General features: G+C 56.9%; 1 protein-coding gene across 2 annotated transcripts; it reads left to right on the forward strand.

The window, feature by feature from the left end:
• The first annotated feature begins 422 nt into the window (after window positions 1-422).
• PDIA4 (protein disulfide isomerase family A member 4) lies at window positions 423-14,750 on the forward strand. Of its 2 annotated transcripts, XM_049894186.1 has the most exons (11): window positions 423-690; window positions 4,229-4,403; window positions 5,550-5,755; window positions 6,845-6,980; window positions 7,679-7,683; window positions 7,872-8,012; window positions 9,694-9,852; window positions 11,199-11,350; window positions 12,438-12,594; window positions 12,828-13,061; window positions 14,050-14,750. In XM_049894186.1, the coding sequence occupies exons 1-11, from the start codon at window positions 603-605 to the stop codon at window positions 14,463-14,465; spliced, it is 1,869 nt and encodes a 622-aa protein (XP_049750143.1). In that variant the 5' UTR covers window positions 423-602; the 3' UTR covers window positions 14,466-14,750. The 2 variants fall into 2 exon arrangements, with proteins under 2 accessions (XP_049750143.1, XP_049750142.1); XM_049894185.1 differs by lacking the exon at window positions 7,679-7,683 and having other exon boundaries at window positions 433-690; window positions 6,845-6,983; window positions 7,890-8,095; window positions 14,050-14,744.
• Window positions 14,751-17,067: the final 2,317 nt, after the last annotated feature.

Consider the following 17,067-nt stretch of genomic DNA (forward strand, 5'->3'; position numbering starts at 1 on the left):
CCTCGGCGCCGCACGGCCCCCCTCCACTTTGCCGGCCAATGGCGTCACAAGGTGTCTCCTGCCCCACCCCCATGGTGCCGGCCAATGGCGCCCCGAGGCGTAGCGCTTCCGTTCCTCCTCTCCTGCTCTGCCCCGCCCCTCGGCCCGCCCCGCCTCCCCGCCACGCTTCCCGCCAATGGCGGCGCAGGGCGTCGCCCCACCCAAACAGACACGCACGCCGAGCTGCCGGCCAATGGCGCCCTGAAGCATAGCCTGTCCCGCCCCACACACCACGCTACCGGCGAATGGTGCCCCGGGTCGTCTCCCAACCTCGCCCCGCCCACCCGGTACTAGCCAATGGCGCCACGAGGCGTCTCCGGCGCCGCTCGGCGCGGTCCTCCCGCTTCGCCAGCACCGTCCCGGTCCCCCTCCGCGCGCACGCTCCCAGCGATCCGAGTGGCAGCCCCGGATTGGCGGTCGCGGCGCAGCCAATCGGAAGGGGGCACCTCACGTTCCGGCCATAGAAGAGGAAGTGCCGGCAGCGCGGGGTGCAGGCAGCGTCCGCGGGCCGCGGGTCGGAGCAGCCGGGCCGGGAACCGGGAGTCGCAGCCGTCGCCGCCGCCATGCGGCCGGTTACCGCGCGCCTTCTCCTCCTGCTCCTGGCGCTTGCGCAGCTGCTGGCCGTGGCGTGTGCGCAGGAGCCAGGCGCAGGTGAGCGGGCAGCTTGCGGGCAGGTGCTGGGGAGGGCGCAGGTGAGAAGGGAGGGCGCGGGTGAGAGCGCAGGGGAGCAGGCAGGTGAGCAGGGAAGGTGCAGGTGAGCGGGCGCCTTGCGGGCAGGTGCTGGGGAGGGCGCAGGTGAGAAGGGAGGGGGCGGGTGAGAGCGCCGGGGAGCAGGGAAGGTGCAGGTGAGCGAGCGCTTTGCGGGCAGGTGCTGCGGAGGGCTCAGGTGAGAAGGGAGGGCGCGGGTGAGAGCGCAGGGGAGCAGGCAGGTGAGCAGGGAAGGCGCAGGTGAGCGGACCAAGGATGGGGGCTGGGGATCGGGCTGTCACACAGGGTCCCGGGGAGGGCGCGCCCGGGAGTGCGCGGACGGTGCTTGTACTTGCTGAACCGCGGTTGGCGGAGCTGGAGCGAGCGGACCGAGGGTTCTGGGTTGAGTGAGGAAGGGACGTTGTTCGCGTTCTTTGGAGCCAGGAGGCGCCGGCCTTCTGGCTCAGGTGCCGACCCTCCCGCGAGGCCCTGCGCAAAGCGGCTGCGCGGGCAGGACAAACACCCAGGACGTGGCTGCAGGTCAGCGTCCCCGCCGCCTCTTGACATCAGCCAGCGGCACCTGGGAACTTTGAAAATTTGAGGGCGAACTTCCTAGAGGACAGCGTCCCATTACTGCCCTTAATCTCCTTTTGCTCTGCTCTTTTCGTCACTAGTTTTTTCCTAGAGAGTTTGTGCCAAAATAAATAAGCCCCATTTTCCAGTAATCCTCTGCAGGGAAGTGTGAACTTTATACTTTTTAAACAGGTTAAGTAACGTGTGTGCAGGTCACTTACCAGCTCAGTAGTCTTTAAAAAAAAAAAGTGAAACCAGCACGTGGTGAAAGGCACCTGTCTCTGCTAATGTTGCCCACAAGTGTGTTTCCGGACACACACCTGGGATGATTTGAATGCAGACTCCCAGAATGTACTGAACCAGGAGTGCAGCAGGAACTGCGTTTTAAGTAGTTCCTCCTTGATTCCTAGGCAGGATAAAAGGAGAAGCAGGTTAAGTTTGAGGCTCAGTGTGGTTGGAGGGTACCTTTTGGAACATAGCTAATAATCAGAATGAGTTTGTCTTAGGTTTGTCTTGGGTCCAACAAACATGCTCATCACAGTTTCTCAGTGTTGCTGTAACACAAGTGAGTGACTTTAAAGAACAGATATTTATTTTTACGGTTCAGGAGGCTCCCAGTCCTAATTCAGGGCACCGACTCTAGGGGAAGACTGTGTTGGCTCTGGGGGAAGGTCCTTGTCTCAGCCTCTTTCTCTGTTCCTTGGCGACTTCACACAGCATTTTTCCCAGTTTGTGGTTCTCATCTTTGTCTGTGCTGCTGCTTATGTCTCAGAAGTGATTAAGTCTAGGACACACCCTGTACCGATAGGGCCTCGTTAACACGACAGAGATACCCTATTTCCAGAAGGAATGAATTCAGGTATACCAAAACCCATTGCCATCCAGCTGATTCAGACTTATGGCCACCCTATAGGACAAAGTAGAACCGCCCTATAGGGTTTCCAGGGAGCAGCTGGTGGATTCAAACTGCCGACCTTTCGGTTAGCAGCCAAGTTCTTAACCACTCCACCACCAGGGCCCCAATTCAGGTATAGGGGTTAGGATATTTTGGCGGACACAATTCAATCCATTGCACTGCTTTTGGAGGGCACTTGAGAGGCCTGGGGGGGAGGACGGCAAAGTGGGGTGCACCTCCAGGCTGATAGGACCTGCAGGTGTATCTGTACCCTGGCGGCCCTGCTGTGGGTCACAGATGACTAATACAGGAGAGATGAAGGGGAGCTGCCTCTGGGGGGAGTCCAGGATGCCTGGCTTGTTAGCCTCCCAGGGAGAGTCCTCTTGCCACCTCTGAGGGCATCCTGGCCTTTTCATTTCAATAAATTGACAAAACCGGTGTACTAGGCTGTACCCACCCCCACCCCAGATTTTCTAAGCCTTAAGCTTTTCCTGTTTTTTCGCATCTCCTTAGGTTAAAACAGAACAGTAGTCTCTGAGCACCTAAATGTCCCCAAAGTACAAACACTAAATGAGCTCAAACTCCAATGACTCAAGCCTCAGGTTGCCCATCACTTCCGCCTTTCCAACCTCCATCTCCCCCTCCTCCATCACCTCCACCTTTGAAGGCAGGTCTTCAAGCCCTCACCTCGTCTCAGCCCCAAACAGAGTGACAAGCCATGTCGACTCATCTCCCAGGAAGCATCTCCAAGAAGGAGTAATCCTTGGCCCACTGACACTTTGCAGCTCAGAGTTAACGAGACTGCCATGCTCTGTGGCTCTGCTCTGGCTGCCGGTGGGACAGTGGCTGGAGAAGGTGATGCGTAAGACCCAAAGCCCCACGATGCCACGTGTCTGTTGTTTGGGAAAATCAAACTACCTTGGTAATGACATGTGGCGGTCTCTTGTGCTCTGGGGGAAGCATTTTGAAGCAGAGAACCTGTGGGTGTTTGGTGCATCTGGCTCAGCGGGCCCTAAATTCCTCATGGAGTAGCTCCCACCCTGGAGGTGGCTGGGGGACCATGGAAGTGAAATGTGGTTCCACTCTCCTGCCCCCGAAGGAGTGTCAAACCCTTAGGCTGCCTTATGAATATGAAGTGAAATCGTCCCTGCTCAGAGCTGGGGTTCGTGCCCTTCCTCCAGCATGAAAAGCCGGAAGGAGCTGTTTCCGTCTGGGTCTAGGAGGGCTTGGGAGCCAGGCCGGGCCTTCCCTCACCCAGAGAAAGCACAGCAGTTGAGGAAATAGGCGTGGGGGGAACTGCAGGATGAGGTGCTGCTCAGCACAGGGATGTGGGGGTCTGCACTGAGGGTGGGTCTGTGGGGCTGAGGCGGCAGATCTCAGTGGGAACGGGAGGGACCTGTACTGGAGTGGTATCAGGGAGGTGGGGCCGGGTCTGCAGAGGGGGGCATATGTCACCCTCGGTGCTACTGACAAGTGTGGACCCTGGACCAGCAGTGCCCAGACCTCAACATGCAGCCTTCAGTGGCACCCAGCGTGCGGGTGAGTGGGATGGCTGGGCCAGGTGCCCCAGGACTCGACATATTTCCAGGCTTTTGGCTCCAGGAAGCTGTTTCATCGACTATTCATTAAACTGTATTACTTGGGGTCTTCAGCCGTAGTTAGTCAAAAAATCTAGTAAAGGCGAAGTGCCTAGGGCGGGAGCGAAAATAGACAAAAAATTTGGACACGAGTAAAGCTCTTGAAAGGGTCCACACTGAAGGTTCCTAGCATCTCAAAAGAGTGACAGCAGTTTTAGAACTTGAAGATTACACATCGTAAAATGCTGTTGGGTGTTGTCAAGTCGATTTCAACTCACAGCAACCCTATGTGACCGAAGAGAACTGCCCCCTATGGGGGTTTTCTCACCTGAAATCTTCACAGGAGCAGATCACCAGGTCTTCTCCTGTGGAGCCACTGGGTGAGTTGGAACTGCCAACCTTTCAGTTAGCAGCCGGGTTAGTAGCCAGTTCCCTGACACCCGGTGTTTCCTCTCAGATTCTTCCAGCATAGAAGATGCCATCGAAGATGAGGACGCAGAGGACGAGGAGGAGGATGTGGACGGTGACTCGGAAGTGAAGGAGGAAAACGGCGTCCTGGTCCTGAACGACTCAAACTTCGACACCTTCGTGGCTGACAGGGACACAGTGCTGCTGGAATTCTACGCACCCTGGTGAGAGTCGGGCATCAGGCTCCGGGTGGGCCAGGGCCCATCCGAGGCTTCAGACTGGGTCAGCAGGAGGGCTTGGGACAGGCTTAGCAGCCCTGGGTGCGGTCACTCACCGACCCGCCCTGACATGCTACTTTTCTGGACGAAGACGCCTCGCGCCAGCGTCCAAGGGCCTGAAGTTTGAGTTTGTCAGGTGGTGACAGTGCCGGGAGCAACGAAGGGGCACTGAGTCATGACAGAGACTTCTCAGCCCACCCCCTTCCCACTGGCCCCCCAAGTGTGCACATAGCCCTGGGGAGACAGTTGCAAACTCACCTCCTGTCCGTCTTTCAACCCTGTAGTGTGGCACCTTGCATTAACCACGTCTGGTGTTCTGTCCCTCCCCTTGCTGCTGTTCTGTCACCTCTTCTTTCCCTCTGTCCTGTGAGTCTCAGGTTGTGCAGGTAGCCTGTGCAATACCTGGTGTTCTGTCACCTTTTCTTTGCCTCCGTCCTGTGAGTCGTCAGGTTGTGCAGGTGGCCTGTGCATGCCTGCTGTTCTGGCACCACACGGTGTTTTACTTTAGACCTCTGACTCGGTCGTCCTCATGGCAGGTGTCCGAGGTGGCTGTGCTGTCCCTTCTTGATGAGTCAGCAGGTCTCAGGACCTGCGAGGCCCCAGAGAGCTTTTCTGTGGGTCACGTCTGTCCAGTGTTGCCACGTTAGAAATTTTTAGAATATTTGTTGAGTTTTTAACTGCAGTGGCCTGTCACATCTCATGTCAGTGTGCGGGCACGCTCCAGGCCCACGGCCCCTGGAAGCCCCCTGCCTGAGGAGTGAGGGACAGAAATAGACAGTGGCTTGCTACAGAGTTTTGACCTCACAGACCCCCCAGAAGTGTCCCAGGATCAGATGTGAGAAACTTAGATGTGAAGTTTGGTGCTGTTGGAAGTGTTTGCCAAGGAAGACCTGGCATTCGAGCCTGGCTCTGTCTGGTGGTGAGGGTGCTCCGGCCCGGCTCTGCCCTCAAAGCCCCCAGCCTACCTCATGCTTGTTGCCTCTCTCCTCCTAACTCGGGTGTTTCTGACCCCTGAGCCTCCGTTTTTGTGAGCACGACTGGATTCTAACCTCCGTGGGTACTGTGACTAGCTTTTCCTAAATCTAACTCTAGGTGCGGGCACTGCAAGCAGTTTGCGCCAAAATATGAAAAAATTGCCGAGACGCTGAAGGGCGACGATCCCCCCATCCCTGTGGCCAAGATTGATGCGACCACAGCATCGACATTGGCTGGAAGGTTTGACGTAAACGGCTACCCCACCATCAAGATCCTCAAGAAGGGGCAGGCTGTCGACTATGAGGGTGCCAGGACGCAGGAAGGTGAGCAGGCACCGCACTCAGGAGGTGGCCAGGGTGCTTCCCCTGGACAGAGAGTGGAGGTGGGGGTTGGGCAGTGGAGACTGTCAGGGTTCTCCAGAGAAATGGAACAGGTAAGAAACGGCACACATGGTTGTAGGCAGGCAAGTCCGAAATCCGTAGGGCTATCAGCAGGCTGGAAACTCTGGCAGGATTTCTGTTACTGTCTTGAGGCCTAGTCCCTCTCACGGGGAAACCTCAATGTTTGCGCTCAAGGCCTTCAGCTGATGGATGAGGCCCACCCCTATTATGGAGGGTGATGTCCTTTACTCAGGTCAGCTAATAGTGGATGCTAGCCATGTCTACAAGACACTTTTCAGCAACACCTGGACCATATTGGACCAAACAGCTGGTGCCAATAATCTGGCCAAGTGAACACGCAGAATCCACCACAGAGACAAGAAGAAAAGTCGTCAGAATGTGGCAGGCTTGCCTGGGCACCCCAGGCCCTGCAGGTACTCTCTGTGGTGACATTTTGGGGACTGAGGCCTAAATTCCACTCAGGTGGGAGGTAGCGTCCCATCCCAGACCCTGGTGCCCAAGGTCTGGAGTTAAGTAAGCCAGAGGTGAGGGGCCAGGCTTGGGTGTGTCGGGCACAGGGTCTGCCTTTGGGAGCACCAGGACCCCCTAGGGCCTGGGCTCTGCAAGGAAAAGGAAGAAGGAAGTTGCGGGCGCTGTTCCCGGTGGTTCTTGGGAAGTTCCTTGGAGGAACATTGTCTGTGCCCTGTCCGTGAGTCCGGCTACTGGGACTCCTCAGGCACGTCCCCTGGGTTTGTGCATACTGCATACATGTACATGCACGGACAGAGGGGCCCGGTGGCCCTGGGTGGCACTGCCTTCCTGGACAGAGGGGCTTTGCAGAGCCAGGGCTGTGCGGGTGGCTGCAAGGCTGCTCCCAGTCACTGAAAACAGGGCTCTTGGACTTTTCTGGGTCCTCTAACTGCAGGTGGCACCAGCTGTAGACACAGGCCCTCATGGCACCTGCTGCCTGTCTGCCCCTGCCCACCCCGCCAGGATCCTCAGCTTGTGGTCACACTCATCTGTTTTTTCCAGAAATTGTTGCCAAGGTTAGAGAGGTCGCCCAGCCCACCTGGACACCCCCGCCTGAGGCTACGCTGGTGCTGACTGCGGAGAACTTTGACAGTGTTGTGGACGAGGCAGACATTATCCTGGTGGAGTTCTATGCCCCGTGGTAAGGGGGTGCTGTGGGGTGTCTGTCGTCACAGCCTTGCTGGGCCATGCTGCAGCCTGCGGGCCCTCCAATGGGGCCGGGGACGTAAGTGGGCCAGCAAGGGAGATCCTACAGATCCTGAGGAGACGCTGTGTACTCCTGGGTGGAGAGTAACACGGAGTCACTCCAGCCCAAGGCCACGGCTGCTGCCGGGCCCCACAGTCCAGGACACGGCGGCGTGCTGGCTGGTGGCTGATGTTGATCTGGCCTTGACTGGGGAGGGCAGCGGGGCTCCCTGGCCTGGTCCAGCCCCTCGCTCCTCCTGGGGTAGAACTGTAGTTTCTCCCTCATCTCTGCTGGAGGCTGGGTTGGTAGCAGAGCCAGTTCTAACTGCATCTGCCTGGGCTTCCTGTCCATGGTCCGAGTTCAGGGTCCCAATGCCTGGCCTCCTGCGATGCCCCACTGTGTGAGCTGGTGTTCTGTGTGTCTCTTTCTGCCTCTGCTCCCATCCTGTGCCCCGGTAGGCCTGTGCTGGCTCCCACCATCTGCTGCGAGGTCGTTGCTCTGAGTCAGGTCCTCTTCTGTCCCTCAGAAGACCCCTTCCCCCATGGGGGTCTCCCTCATCTTGCCACAGTGACTTGTGTCCCTATGGTGTCTGTACCACGCGCTGCACCGCCATGTTGCCTCACCCCTGCAGTGCTGTGAGCCTCCCCCAGGTGCTGTGAGGCTCCCCAGGGCTATAAGGCTCCCCCACGGCTATATGCCTCCCCCACGGCTGTGAACCTCCCAGGGCTGTCTGCCCCCTCCTGGGATGTGTGGCCATAGCAGGTTGGAGCCGCAGCTCTGGGGACTCTGCTGGGGTTTGTTGCCTGCTGGCCGAGGCTCACCCCCCCTCAGCAGGCCTGACAGACCGGCTCTGTCCTGCAGGTGTGGGCACTGCAAGAAGCTTGCCCCTGAGTATGAGAAGGCAGCCAAGGAACTCAGCCGACGCTCACCACCAATCCCCCTGGCCAAGGTCGATGCCATCGCAGAGACAGACCTGGCTCAACGGTTCTCTGTCTCTGGCTACCCGACTCTGAAGATCTTTCGCCGTGGGAAGCCTTTTGATTACAATGGTCCTCGAGAAAAATATGGTAGGGGGCCACAGGGTGGACAGTGGGGTGGACATGGTAGACGTGGGCCATCCATGGGGTGGATGTGAGCAGGCACGGGCTGCAAGGTGGACAGTCGGGTGGACGTGGGCAGGCGTGGGCTGTCTTGGGCTGTGGGGTAGATGATGAGGTAGACATGGGCTGTGGGGTGAACAGTGGGGTGGACATGGCAGACCTGGGCTGTGGGGTGAACAGTGGGGTGGACATGGCAGACCTGGGCTGTGGGGTGAACAATGGGGTGGACATGGCAGACCTGGGCTGTGGGGTGAACGGTGGGGTGGACATGGCAGATGTGGGCTGTGGGGTGAACAGTGGGGTGGACATGGCAGACCTGGGCTGTGGGGTGAACGGTGGGATGGACGTGGCAGATGTGGGCTGTGGGGTGGACAATGGGGTGGACATGGCAGACCTGGGCTGTGGGGTGGACAATGGGGTGGATGTGGCAGACCTGGGCTGTGGGGTGGACAATGGGGTGGATATGGCAGACCTGGGCTGTGGGGTGGACAATGGGGTGGATATGGCAGACCTGGGCTGTGGGGTGGACAATGGGGTGGATATGGCAGACCTGGGCTGTGGGGTGGACAATGGGGTGGATATGGCAGACCTGGGCTGTGGGGTGGACAATGGGGTGGATATGGCAGACCTGGGCTGTGGGGTGGACAATGGGGTGGACATGGCAGATGTGGGCTGTGGGGTGGACAATGGGGTGGATATGGCAGACCTGGGCTGTGGGGTGGACAATGGGGTGGATATGGCAGACCTGGGCTGTGGGGTGGACAATGGGGTGGACATGGCAGATGTGGGCTGTGGGGTGGACAATGGGGTGGATATGGCAGACCTGGGCTGTGGGGTGGACAATGGGGTGGACGTGGCAGACCTGGGCTGTGGGGTGAACAATGGGGTGGACATGGCAGACGTGGGCTGTGGGGTGGACAATGGGGTGGACATGGCAGACCTGGGCTGTGGGGTGAACGGTGGGGTGGACATGGCAGATGTGGGCTGTGGGGTGGACAATGGGGTGGACATGGCAGACGTGGGCTGTGGGGTGGACAATGGGGTGGACATGGCAGACCTGGGCTGTGGGGTGGACGGTGGGGTGGACATGGCAGACCTGGGCTGTGGGGTGAACGGTGGGGTGGACATGGCAGATGTGGGCTGTGGGGTGGACAATGGGGTGGACATGGCAGACGTGGGCTGTGGGGTGGACAATGGGGTGGACATGGCAGACCTGGGCTATGGGGTGGACAATGGGGTGGACATGGCAGACCTGGGCTGTGGGGTGAACGGTGGGGTGGACATGGCAGATGTGGGCTGTGGGGTGGACAATGGGGTGGACATGGCAGACCTGGGCTGTGGGGTGAACGGTGGGGTGGATATGGCAGACCTGGGCTGTGGGGTGGACAATGGGGTAGACATGGCAGACCTGGGCTGTGGGGTGAACAGTGGGGTAGACATGGCAGACCTGGGCTGTGGGGTGGACAATGGGATGGACATGGCAGATGTGGGCTGTGGGGTGGACAATGGGGTGGATGTGGGTAGACCGTGGCCCTGAGCCCACCCTCAGCACCCCCTGCCCCCAGGCATTGTGAACTACATGGTGGAGCAGGCCGGGCCTCCCTCCAAGGCGGTCGTGGCACTGAAGCAGGTGCAGGAATTCCTGAAGGACGGGGATGATGTCATCATCATCGGGCTCTTCCAGGGGGAGAGTGACCCAGCCTACCAGCAGTACCAGGAGGCAGGTGAGTGGAGCCTGGGGCAGGGCCAGGTGGAGGCTGGTCTCTGGCTGCTCTGGTGACACTTGGCCCAGCGCGTGTGAGATGGAGCAACACTGGCCACATCCAGGCCACTGTGGACTCTGCTCCCCTCCATATAAGGGAGCTGGGGGGCTGCGGGGGTCTGATTGTGGCGGGGGGGTGACATCTGTGGTGACCGTCTCCACCTGCAGCTCCGTCAGCACAAGGGTTCAGGGCCCCAGGAGGCTTAGAACTGGGAGAGACCCGTGTTTGGGGGTCCTGAGGTGGGCTGCTTTGCTTAATCCTCACAACAGCCTGAGGGAGACTTGAGTGTTTGTTTTTATGGAGGGGTACCTGGAGGCGCACAGCAGGGCACGGGTATGATCAAATCTAAATCTGAGTCCAGAGGCTGCCCCACGCCTGGTGTCCCAGCCCCATTCTTGGCCCACCTGCCCCCCAGCGTGGACACCCCAGACCCCTGGATCAGGGGCCATCGTGGGTGAGCCGCGTGGTCTTCATAGGCCAACTGGCCCTGGTGAGGCTTAGCCTTGTGCGCTAATCATAGAACCAGCCAGGCAGATGGCAAGGGCTTGAAGGTGAGCTGACCTAGGTTCCGGGCAGGAGGCTGTGTAAATAAAGCTAGATTGACTCTCAGCAACTGCCACGTGTTTACAGCGTCCACTTTTGCATGACCATAGAAGAATTGAGGTGCCCACATGGCCTACAAAGCCAAAAATACTATCTGATCCTTTGCAGAAAGTTTGCCAACTCCTGTTCTAGAATGTCCTTAGATAGTGAAGTTTCATCTCTGGAGTTTTCATAAGTGTTTTAAAAGTGTGGGTGGCAAAAGTGCCAGGGAAACCCTGGTGGTGTAATGGTTAAGAGCTATAGCTGCTAACAAAAAAGTTGGCAATTCGAATCCACTAGGTGCACCTTGGAAACTCTATAGGGCAGTTCTACCCTGGCCTATAGGGTTGCTATGAGTTGCAATAAACTTGATGGCAGTGGGTTTTGGTTTGGAGCAAAAGTGCTACGTTCAGGCCCCCATAACTGAGGAGGAGGGCACAGCCCCCGGGAGGCACCCAACCCGGAAACCCCGTCTGTGAACCATGTGTTGCCCCTGTCACGGCTTCTCCGCATTGCAGCTGGTGGCTCTCCATGCATCAGCTCTGGGCTCCAGGAACGTTCAGCTTGTCTCTCTCACAGACTCTGAGTGGGTTTCAGGTCTCCGACCTGCATACACAGCTCTAGGTTCCTGGCTCCCCAGCATCTAAGTGGCCGGAGTGGCTGGGGTGGACCCAGGCATTTAAGAAACATGGTAGATTCTTGCTGTCGTCCGATCCCTCCTTCAGCCAACAGCCTACGAGAGGACTACAAGTTCCACCACACCTTCAGTGCCGAGATTGCCAAGTTTTTGAAAGTCACCCCAGGGAAACTAGTCGTGATGCAGCCAGAGAGGTTCCAGTCTCGATTTGAGCCCAAGAGCCATGTGATGGATGTTCAGGTGAGTGTGGGCACTGGCCGGGAGTGTCCAGGTTTGGAAACCTGGGACTTTCCCATCTTAGCCCCATTCCCAGTGTGTTGTCAGGGCTCATGGGGGGTGGTGGTTTTAGGCGAGAGGACCCCACTGCTGCATGTGTCTGAGTCTGTACCCTGTGACTCCTGGAACGGGAACCCCACAGCCCGGAACCCCCGCTGGACCGCAGTCCTGCGCCCCCCCCCCCCGCAGCCTTTGGCTGTCTTGCCTGACTCCTACCCTGTCTCAGTGCCCAAGGGCCACCGTAGCAGAAATACCACACATAGGGGACTTTAAGAAACAGAAATCTGTCTCAGTTATGGGGACTAGAAGTCCAATTAGGGCAACAGTTCTAGGGAGGGTCTTTGTTAGTAGCCTCAAAGTTCCGTGGCCTCCCATTCACCCTGTGTGTCTGTGTCTCTTTTGCTGTTTGATAACTGAAGGCATCAGGTTTAGGGCCCACCTTTTTACATGACCTCATTAACACGATAAAACCAAAAACCAAACCCAGTGTTATCGAGCCAATTCCGACTCATAGCGACCCTATAGGACGGAGTAGAACTGCCCCATAGAGTTTCCAGGGAGCACCTGGCGGATTCAAACTGACGACCCTTTGGTTAGCAGCCGTAGCACTTAACCACTACACCACCAGGTTTTCCGTTAACATGATAGGGGGACCCTATTTCCAAGCAGGGTTGCATTTGCAGATATGGGGACAGGATTTCAGCACATATTTTGGGAAACACCAGCCATCTGCAATGCACTGTGGTGTAGAGACCTCTCAGGTTGGAAGGCAGCCTGTCTTGCGCTTTTCTCTGTGGCTGGGGTGTTTCCAGACCCAGGGCTGTGAGGGTGGGGGCCTGTAGCAGGGTCCTGCATGGGCAGTGGGTCAGCGGCTAGTAAATCCAGTCTTGACCTGTGAGATTGGCCTATACTTCCGAAGCCTGCCAAGTGTCCCCACCGGGTGTACTTGACAGGCAAACCCAGGATTCCTATCATACTCCAGGCCTGACCACAGCCATCATGAGCAGGGGTTGGGGTGTGGGTGCCCCCTCACGCCTTCTCGTCCCACCAGGGCTCAACGGAGGCCTTGGTCATCAGGGACCACGTGGTGCAGCACGCCCTGCCACTGGTAGGCCATCGCAGGGTCACCACCGAGGCCAAGCGCTACACCCGGAGGCCTCTGGTGGTAGTCTACCTCAGTGTGGACTTCAGCTTTGACTACAGAGCTGGTGAGTGGGGGTCAGGGGACACAGGGTGTGAGGGGGACGGGCCCTGGCAGGCAGGGGTGAGGGGGACAGGGCCCTAGCAGATGGGGGTGAGGGGGACGGGCCCTGGCAGGTAGGGGGTGTGGGTGAAGGATCCTGGCAGGAAGGGGATGTGGGGGATGGGCCCTGGCAGGTGGGGAGTCAAGGGGGTCAGGCGGGCAGCCAGCAGACTCTCAGGAACACCTCCGTCCCCCCAGCCACGCAGTTCTGGCGGAGCAAAGTCCTGGAGGTGGCCAAGGACTTCCCCGAGTACACGTTTGCCATCGCCGACGAGGAGGACTATGCCTCGGAGGTGAAGGACCTGGGGCTTGGCGAGAGCGGGGAGGACGTCAACGCGGCTGTGCTGGATGAGGGTGGACGCAGGTTCGCCATGGAGCCCACTGAGTTCGACGCCGATGCCCTGCGCGAGTTTGTGACAGCCTTCAAGGAGGGTGAGCACATGGGCCCCACAGGCCCCCACCGCCAGGCTGCGGCACCCCCAGAGGCCTCCCTCAGGTCCTCATTGCAGTGGGAGATCAGGGTCCCACCGCCAGCCTGCGGCACCCCCAAAGGCCCCACTCACGTCCTCATTGCAGTGAGAAAGCCGGCCCCCACAACACACCTGCGATCTTGTAAGGGGGGGCAGGGTGGCCCCCAGAGTAGGGGGAGGACGGTGCAGCAGAGCCTTCACTAACATGTGGGAACCTCTTTCTTCCTCTGGGGTGATCCCTACAATGTCAGCTTGAAAGTAAAAGCAGGATTTTGGGGTCCAGCTCAGAGCTTCTTCAGGTTACCCACAGGCAGGGTGTCTATCTGGGAGCTGGGAGGTGTGGGACATATCTGAAGGGGCAGCCACGTAGGGTCCCATGACTCGACGCAGAGCCTCGTCAGCACCCTCTTGGCCTCGGGAGGGCGGCCTGGGGCAGCGCCAGCTCCTTTTCTCCTCCTTTTTTTTCTCCTTTCCTTTCCTTTCTTTTTTTCTTAAGAAAATTGGCAGGCATATCTTGGAAATTTTTAGAAACCTTATTTTTAAAATACTGGAAGTATTTTGGACGTAGACATAAGTTTTGCAAAGGTGGGCAACTCACTTTGAGGCTTCAGGGAAATTTTACCGAGCTCGGTGGAGCCGGCAGAGCTGTGGCAGACCCCCATTCTCGGGTCTTCTAGTCATGGCTCCTCCTTCTCCGTGGTGCTGGGGCCTCATCAGTCCGCTGTCCTGTGGGGCCAGCGTCCCCAGATCGTTCCGCCCCAGATAGGTGGCCAGGACCGGCCTTGCCCTCAGCTTCTAGGGCTGGGTCCTTCCAGCCTGGCAGGGTTGCACTGGCCCACCCTGGGGCCACCTGCCACCCCCGCCCCCACCCTGGGGCCCCCTGCCATCCCCGCCCCCTCCTGGGCTGGCGGCCTGTGTGCACTGACCCACCCCTCTTGCTTCCCCTACAGGGAAGCTGAAGCCAGTCATCAAGTCGCAGCCAGTGCCCAAGAACAACAAGGGGCCGGTCAAGGTGGTGGTAGGAAAGACCTTTGAGGACATCGTGCTGGACCCCAGCAAGGACGTGCTCATCGAGTTTTACGCTCCGTGGTGCGGGCACTGCAAGCAGCTGGAGCCTGTGTATACCGCGCTGGGCAAGAAGTACCGCAGCCACAAGGGCCTGGTCATCGCCAAGATGGACGCCACAGCCAACGAGGCCACCAGCGACCACTACAAGGTGGATGGCTTCCCCACCATCTACTTTGCGCCCAGTGGGGACAAGCAGAACCCCATCAGGTTTGAGGGCGCCGACAGGGACCTGGAGCACCTGAGTCAGTTCATTGAGGAGCATGCCACACAGCTGGGTCGGGCCAAGGAGGAGCTCTGAGTCCAGGGGGCCGGCAGACATTGGACGGACTCCACATAGCAGCGACTCGCGGCTTTATTTTTATACTCTGGTGGTCCACTCACGCTGTGAATACTGACTAAACGTGAATGGTTAGATAGTTTAGTCCAGGTTTTTATGGAGGATGTGTCTTATTTTTATCATTATTTGGGGTTTTACTTTTTTTTTTTTTTTTTAACTCCATCTTTAATGTTTTTCCTCAGACCAGATAAGATGAATCTTATGTGTGGGAATGGTTGTTTTTTTTATTTAAAAAAATTTCAAAAACAAAAGGCCTTTGCCAAATCACGTTGGTTTTCGATTTTTATCACTGAGGAGACATGCTGTCCATGTGTTTCTGTCTGAGCAGGTGTGACTGTTGGTGTGTGAATGTTTCTTCCTGTCTGAGGAGACGTGACTGTTGAGGAGTGCATGTTATTTTATCATTGTCTGAGGAGATGTGACTGTCCATGTGAAAGTTTCTTTTCCTTTTGAGGAGATGTGACTGTCGGGGAGCAAGTGTTATTTTATCGCCGTCTGAGGAGACGTGATTGTCTGTGTGTTAGTGTTTCTGTCTGAGGAGACATGATTGTATTTTAGTAGTTCTGTCTGAGCAGGTGTGACTGTTGGTGTGTGAATGTTTCTTCCTGTCGGAGGAGACGTGACTGTCAGGGGGTGCGTGTTAGTTTATCACTATCTGAGGAGATGTGACTGTATGTTACTGTTTCTGTCTGAGGAGACATGACTGTCCGTGTGTTAGAGTTTCTGTCTGAGTCACCATGCTGCCATAACAAATACCACAAGTGGATGACTTTAACAAAGAAGTTTATTTTCTCAGTCTTGTAGGTTACAAGTCCAAATTCATGGCATCATCTCCAGGGGAAGGCTTTCTCTTTCGGCTCTAGAGGAAGGTCCTTGTCCTCAATCTTCCCCTGGTCGAGGAGCTTCTCAGGTGCAGGGACCCCGTTTCCAAAGGATGTGCTCTGCTCCAGGCGCTGCTTTCTTGGTTGTGTGAGGTCCCCCTGTCTCTCTGCTCACTTTTGTCTTTTATATCTCAAGAGATTGCCTCGACACAATCCAATCCTGTAGGTTGAGGTCCTGCCTCACTAACACAACTGCTGCCCATCCTCCCTCAACATCATAGAGGCAGGATTTACAACATACAGGAAAATCACAAAGTACCAGGAATCACAGCCCAGCCAAATTGATACACATTTTTGGGGGGACATAATTCAATCCATGACCCTGTCAGAGTAGGTGTGACTGTTGCTGTGTTAATGTTTCTTCCTTTCTGAAGAGATGTGACTGTCGGGGACTGTGTGTTATTTTACCACTGTCTGAGGAGACGTGATTGTCTGTGTTAGTGTCTCTGTCTGAAGAGACGTGACTGTTGTTGGCATGTGATTTTCTCTTCCTGTCTAAGGAGATATGAATGTCGGGGAGTGCGTGTTATTTTATCACTGTCTAAGGAGGTGTGACTGTTGCTATGTTTTTCCTCCTGTCTGAGGAGGTGGTGGTTAGCATGTGAGTTTTTCCCCCTATCTGAGGAGATGTGACTGTTGGTATTTTAGATTTTTTTTCTGTCATGGCACTGACTGAGAGGTGTTGCCTAGAACCCTGCAGGGGTGCACATGTCCCATCAGACCAAGGGCTTTGGAGACAGGCCCTGGGCTCCGTTTTGGGAAGGGGCTGCCCACCCTGGCAGCCCCACCCAGAACCTACATGGTTGGGGTACCAGTGGCACCAGGCTCAGGAGAAATGGAGTGGGCTATTGAAATGGACTGAAAATTGGCCATAGACGCCATGTCAGGAGTAATGCTCTGTCTAGGGGTAGGTCGGCCAGGCCTAGGGGCTCCATCCACAGGGTGCAAGTCCCACCCAACACCTGAAATCCTGGAGGCTGAGGGGGTGCGGGTATCATCATCATTGGCCCCAGACAATGTTGTGGGGTGTTGGCACTTGGTTCTGTGATGAGCAAGGCAGAGTCTTCTTCGATGGGGAGGACAGGCACCATGTCTGTGAGGGGCTAATCTTTGTCAGACACTGCGGGGACCCACCAGGAGTTCATTAGGACTGGCCCTCCCTGTCACCCCCAATCATTCTACTCCTGATCTGATGGGAACAGCAAGGATGATGACAGCATTCGGGGTGGCCACTTTCCCCACAGGGATGAAGGCTTGTCATGGGGCAAGAGGGTAAAGGGGAGGTCTCAGAAGGGGTGGCCTTGATGGTCATTTTCAGGTTTATAAGAAAAGAATATATCATACTTCTGGAGGCTGGGAGTCCAAATTTAGAGTGTCTGCAGGGCCATGCTCCCTCTGAGGGCTCTAGGAGAGGATCCTTCCTTGTCTCTTCCAGTTTTTGCTGGCCCCTGGCATTCCTTGGCTTGTGGCTGCATCCCTCCAATCTCCAACTCCGCTGTCAATGGCCGTCTTCCCTCTGTGTCTCTTCTTTTTTCATGAGGACATCACTCAGGTTGGTTTGGGATCACCTTCTTACAATGGCCTCATTTGAACAGACCACATCTTCAAAGTCCCCATTTCCAAACAGAGTCACATTCACATTACAAGGGCTAGGACTTCAACACATCTTGCTGGGGGACACA

The sequence above is a fragment of the Elephas maximus genome, chromosome 8, assembly GCF_024166365.1.
Source record: "Elephas maximus indicus isolate mEleMax1 chromosome 8, mEleMax1 primary haplotype, whole genome shotgun sequence".
Taxonomy (NCBI): Eukaryota; Metazoa; Chordata; class Mammalia; order Proboscidea; family Elephantidae; genus Elephas; species Elephas maximus.

Bases quoted from the DNA above. Each gene is read 5' to 3' on its own strand.
- PDIA4 (XM_049894185.1), top strand. From the start codon at position 603: ATGCGGCCGGTTACCGCGCGCCTTCTCCTCCTGCTCCTGGCGCTTGCG. The intron at 8,096-9,693 runs GTAGGGGGCCAC...CCCTGCCCCCAG, and splicing joins TGGTCCTCGAGAAAAATATG to GCATTGTGAACTACATGGTG. The intron at 13,062-14,049 runs GTGAGCACATGG...CTTCCCCTACAG, and splicing joins TGTGACAGCCTTCAAGGAGG to GGAAGCTGAAGCCAGTCATC.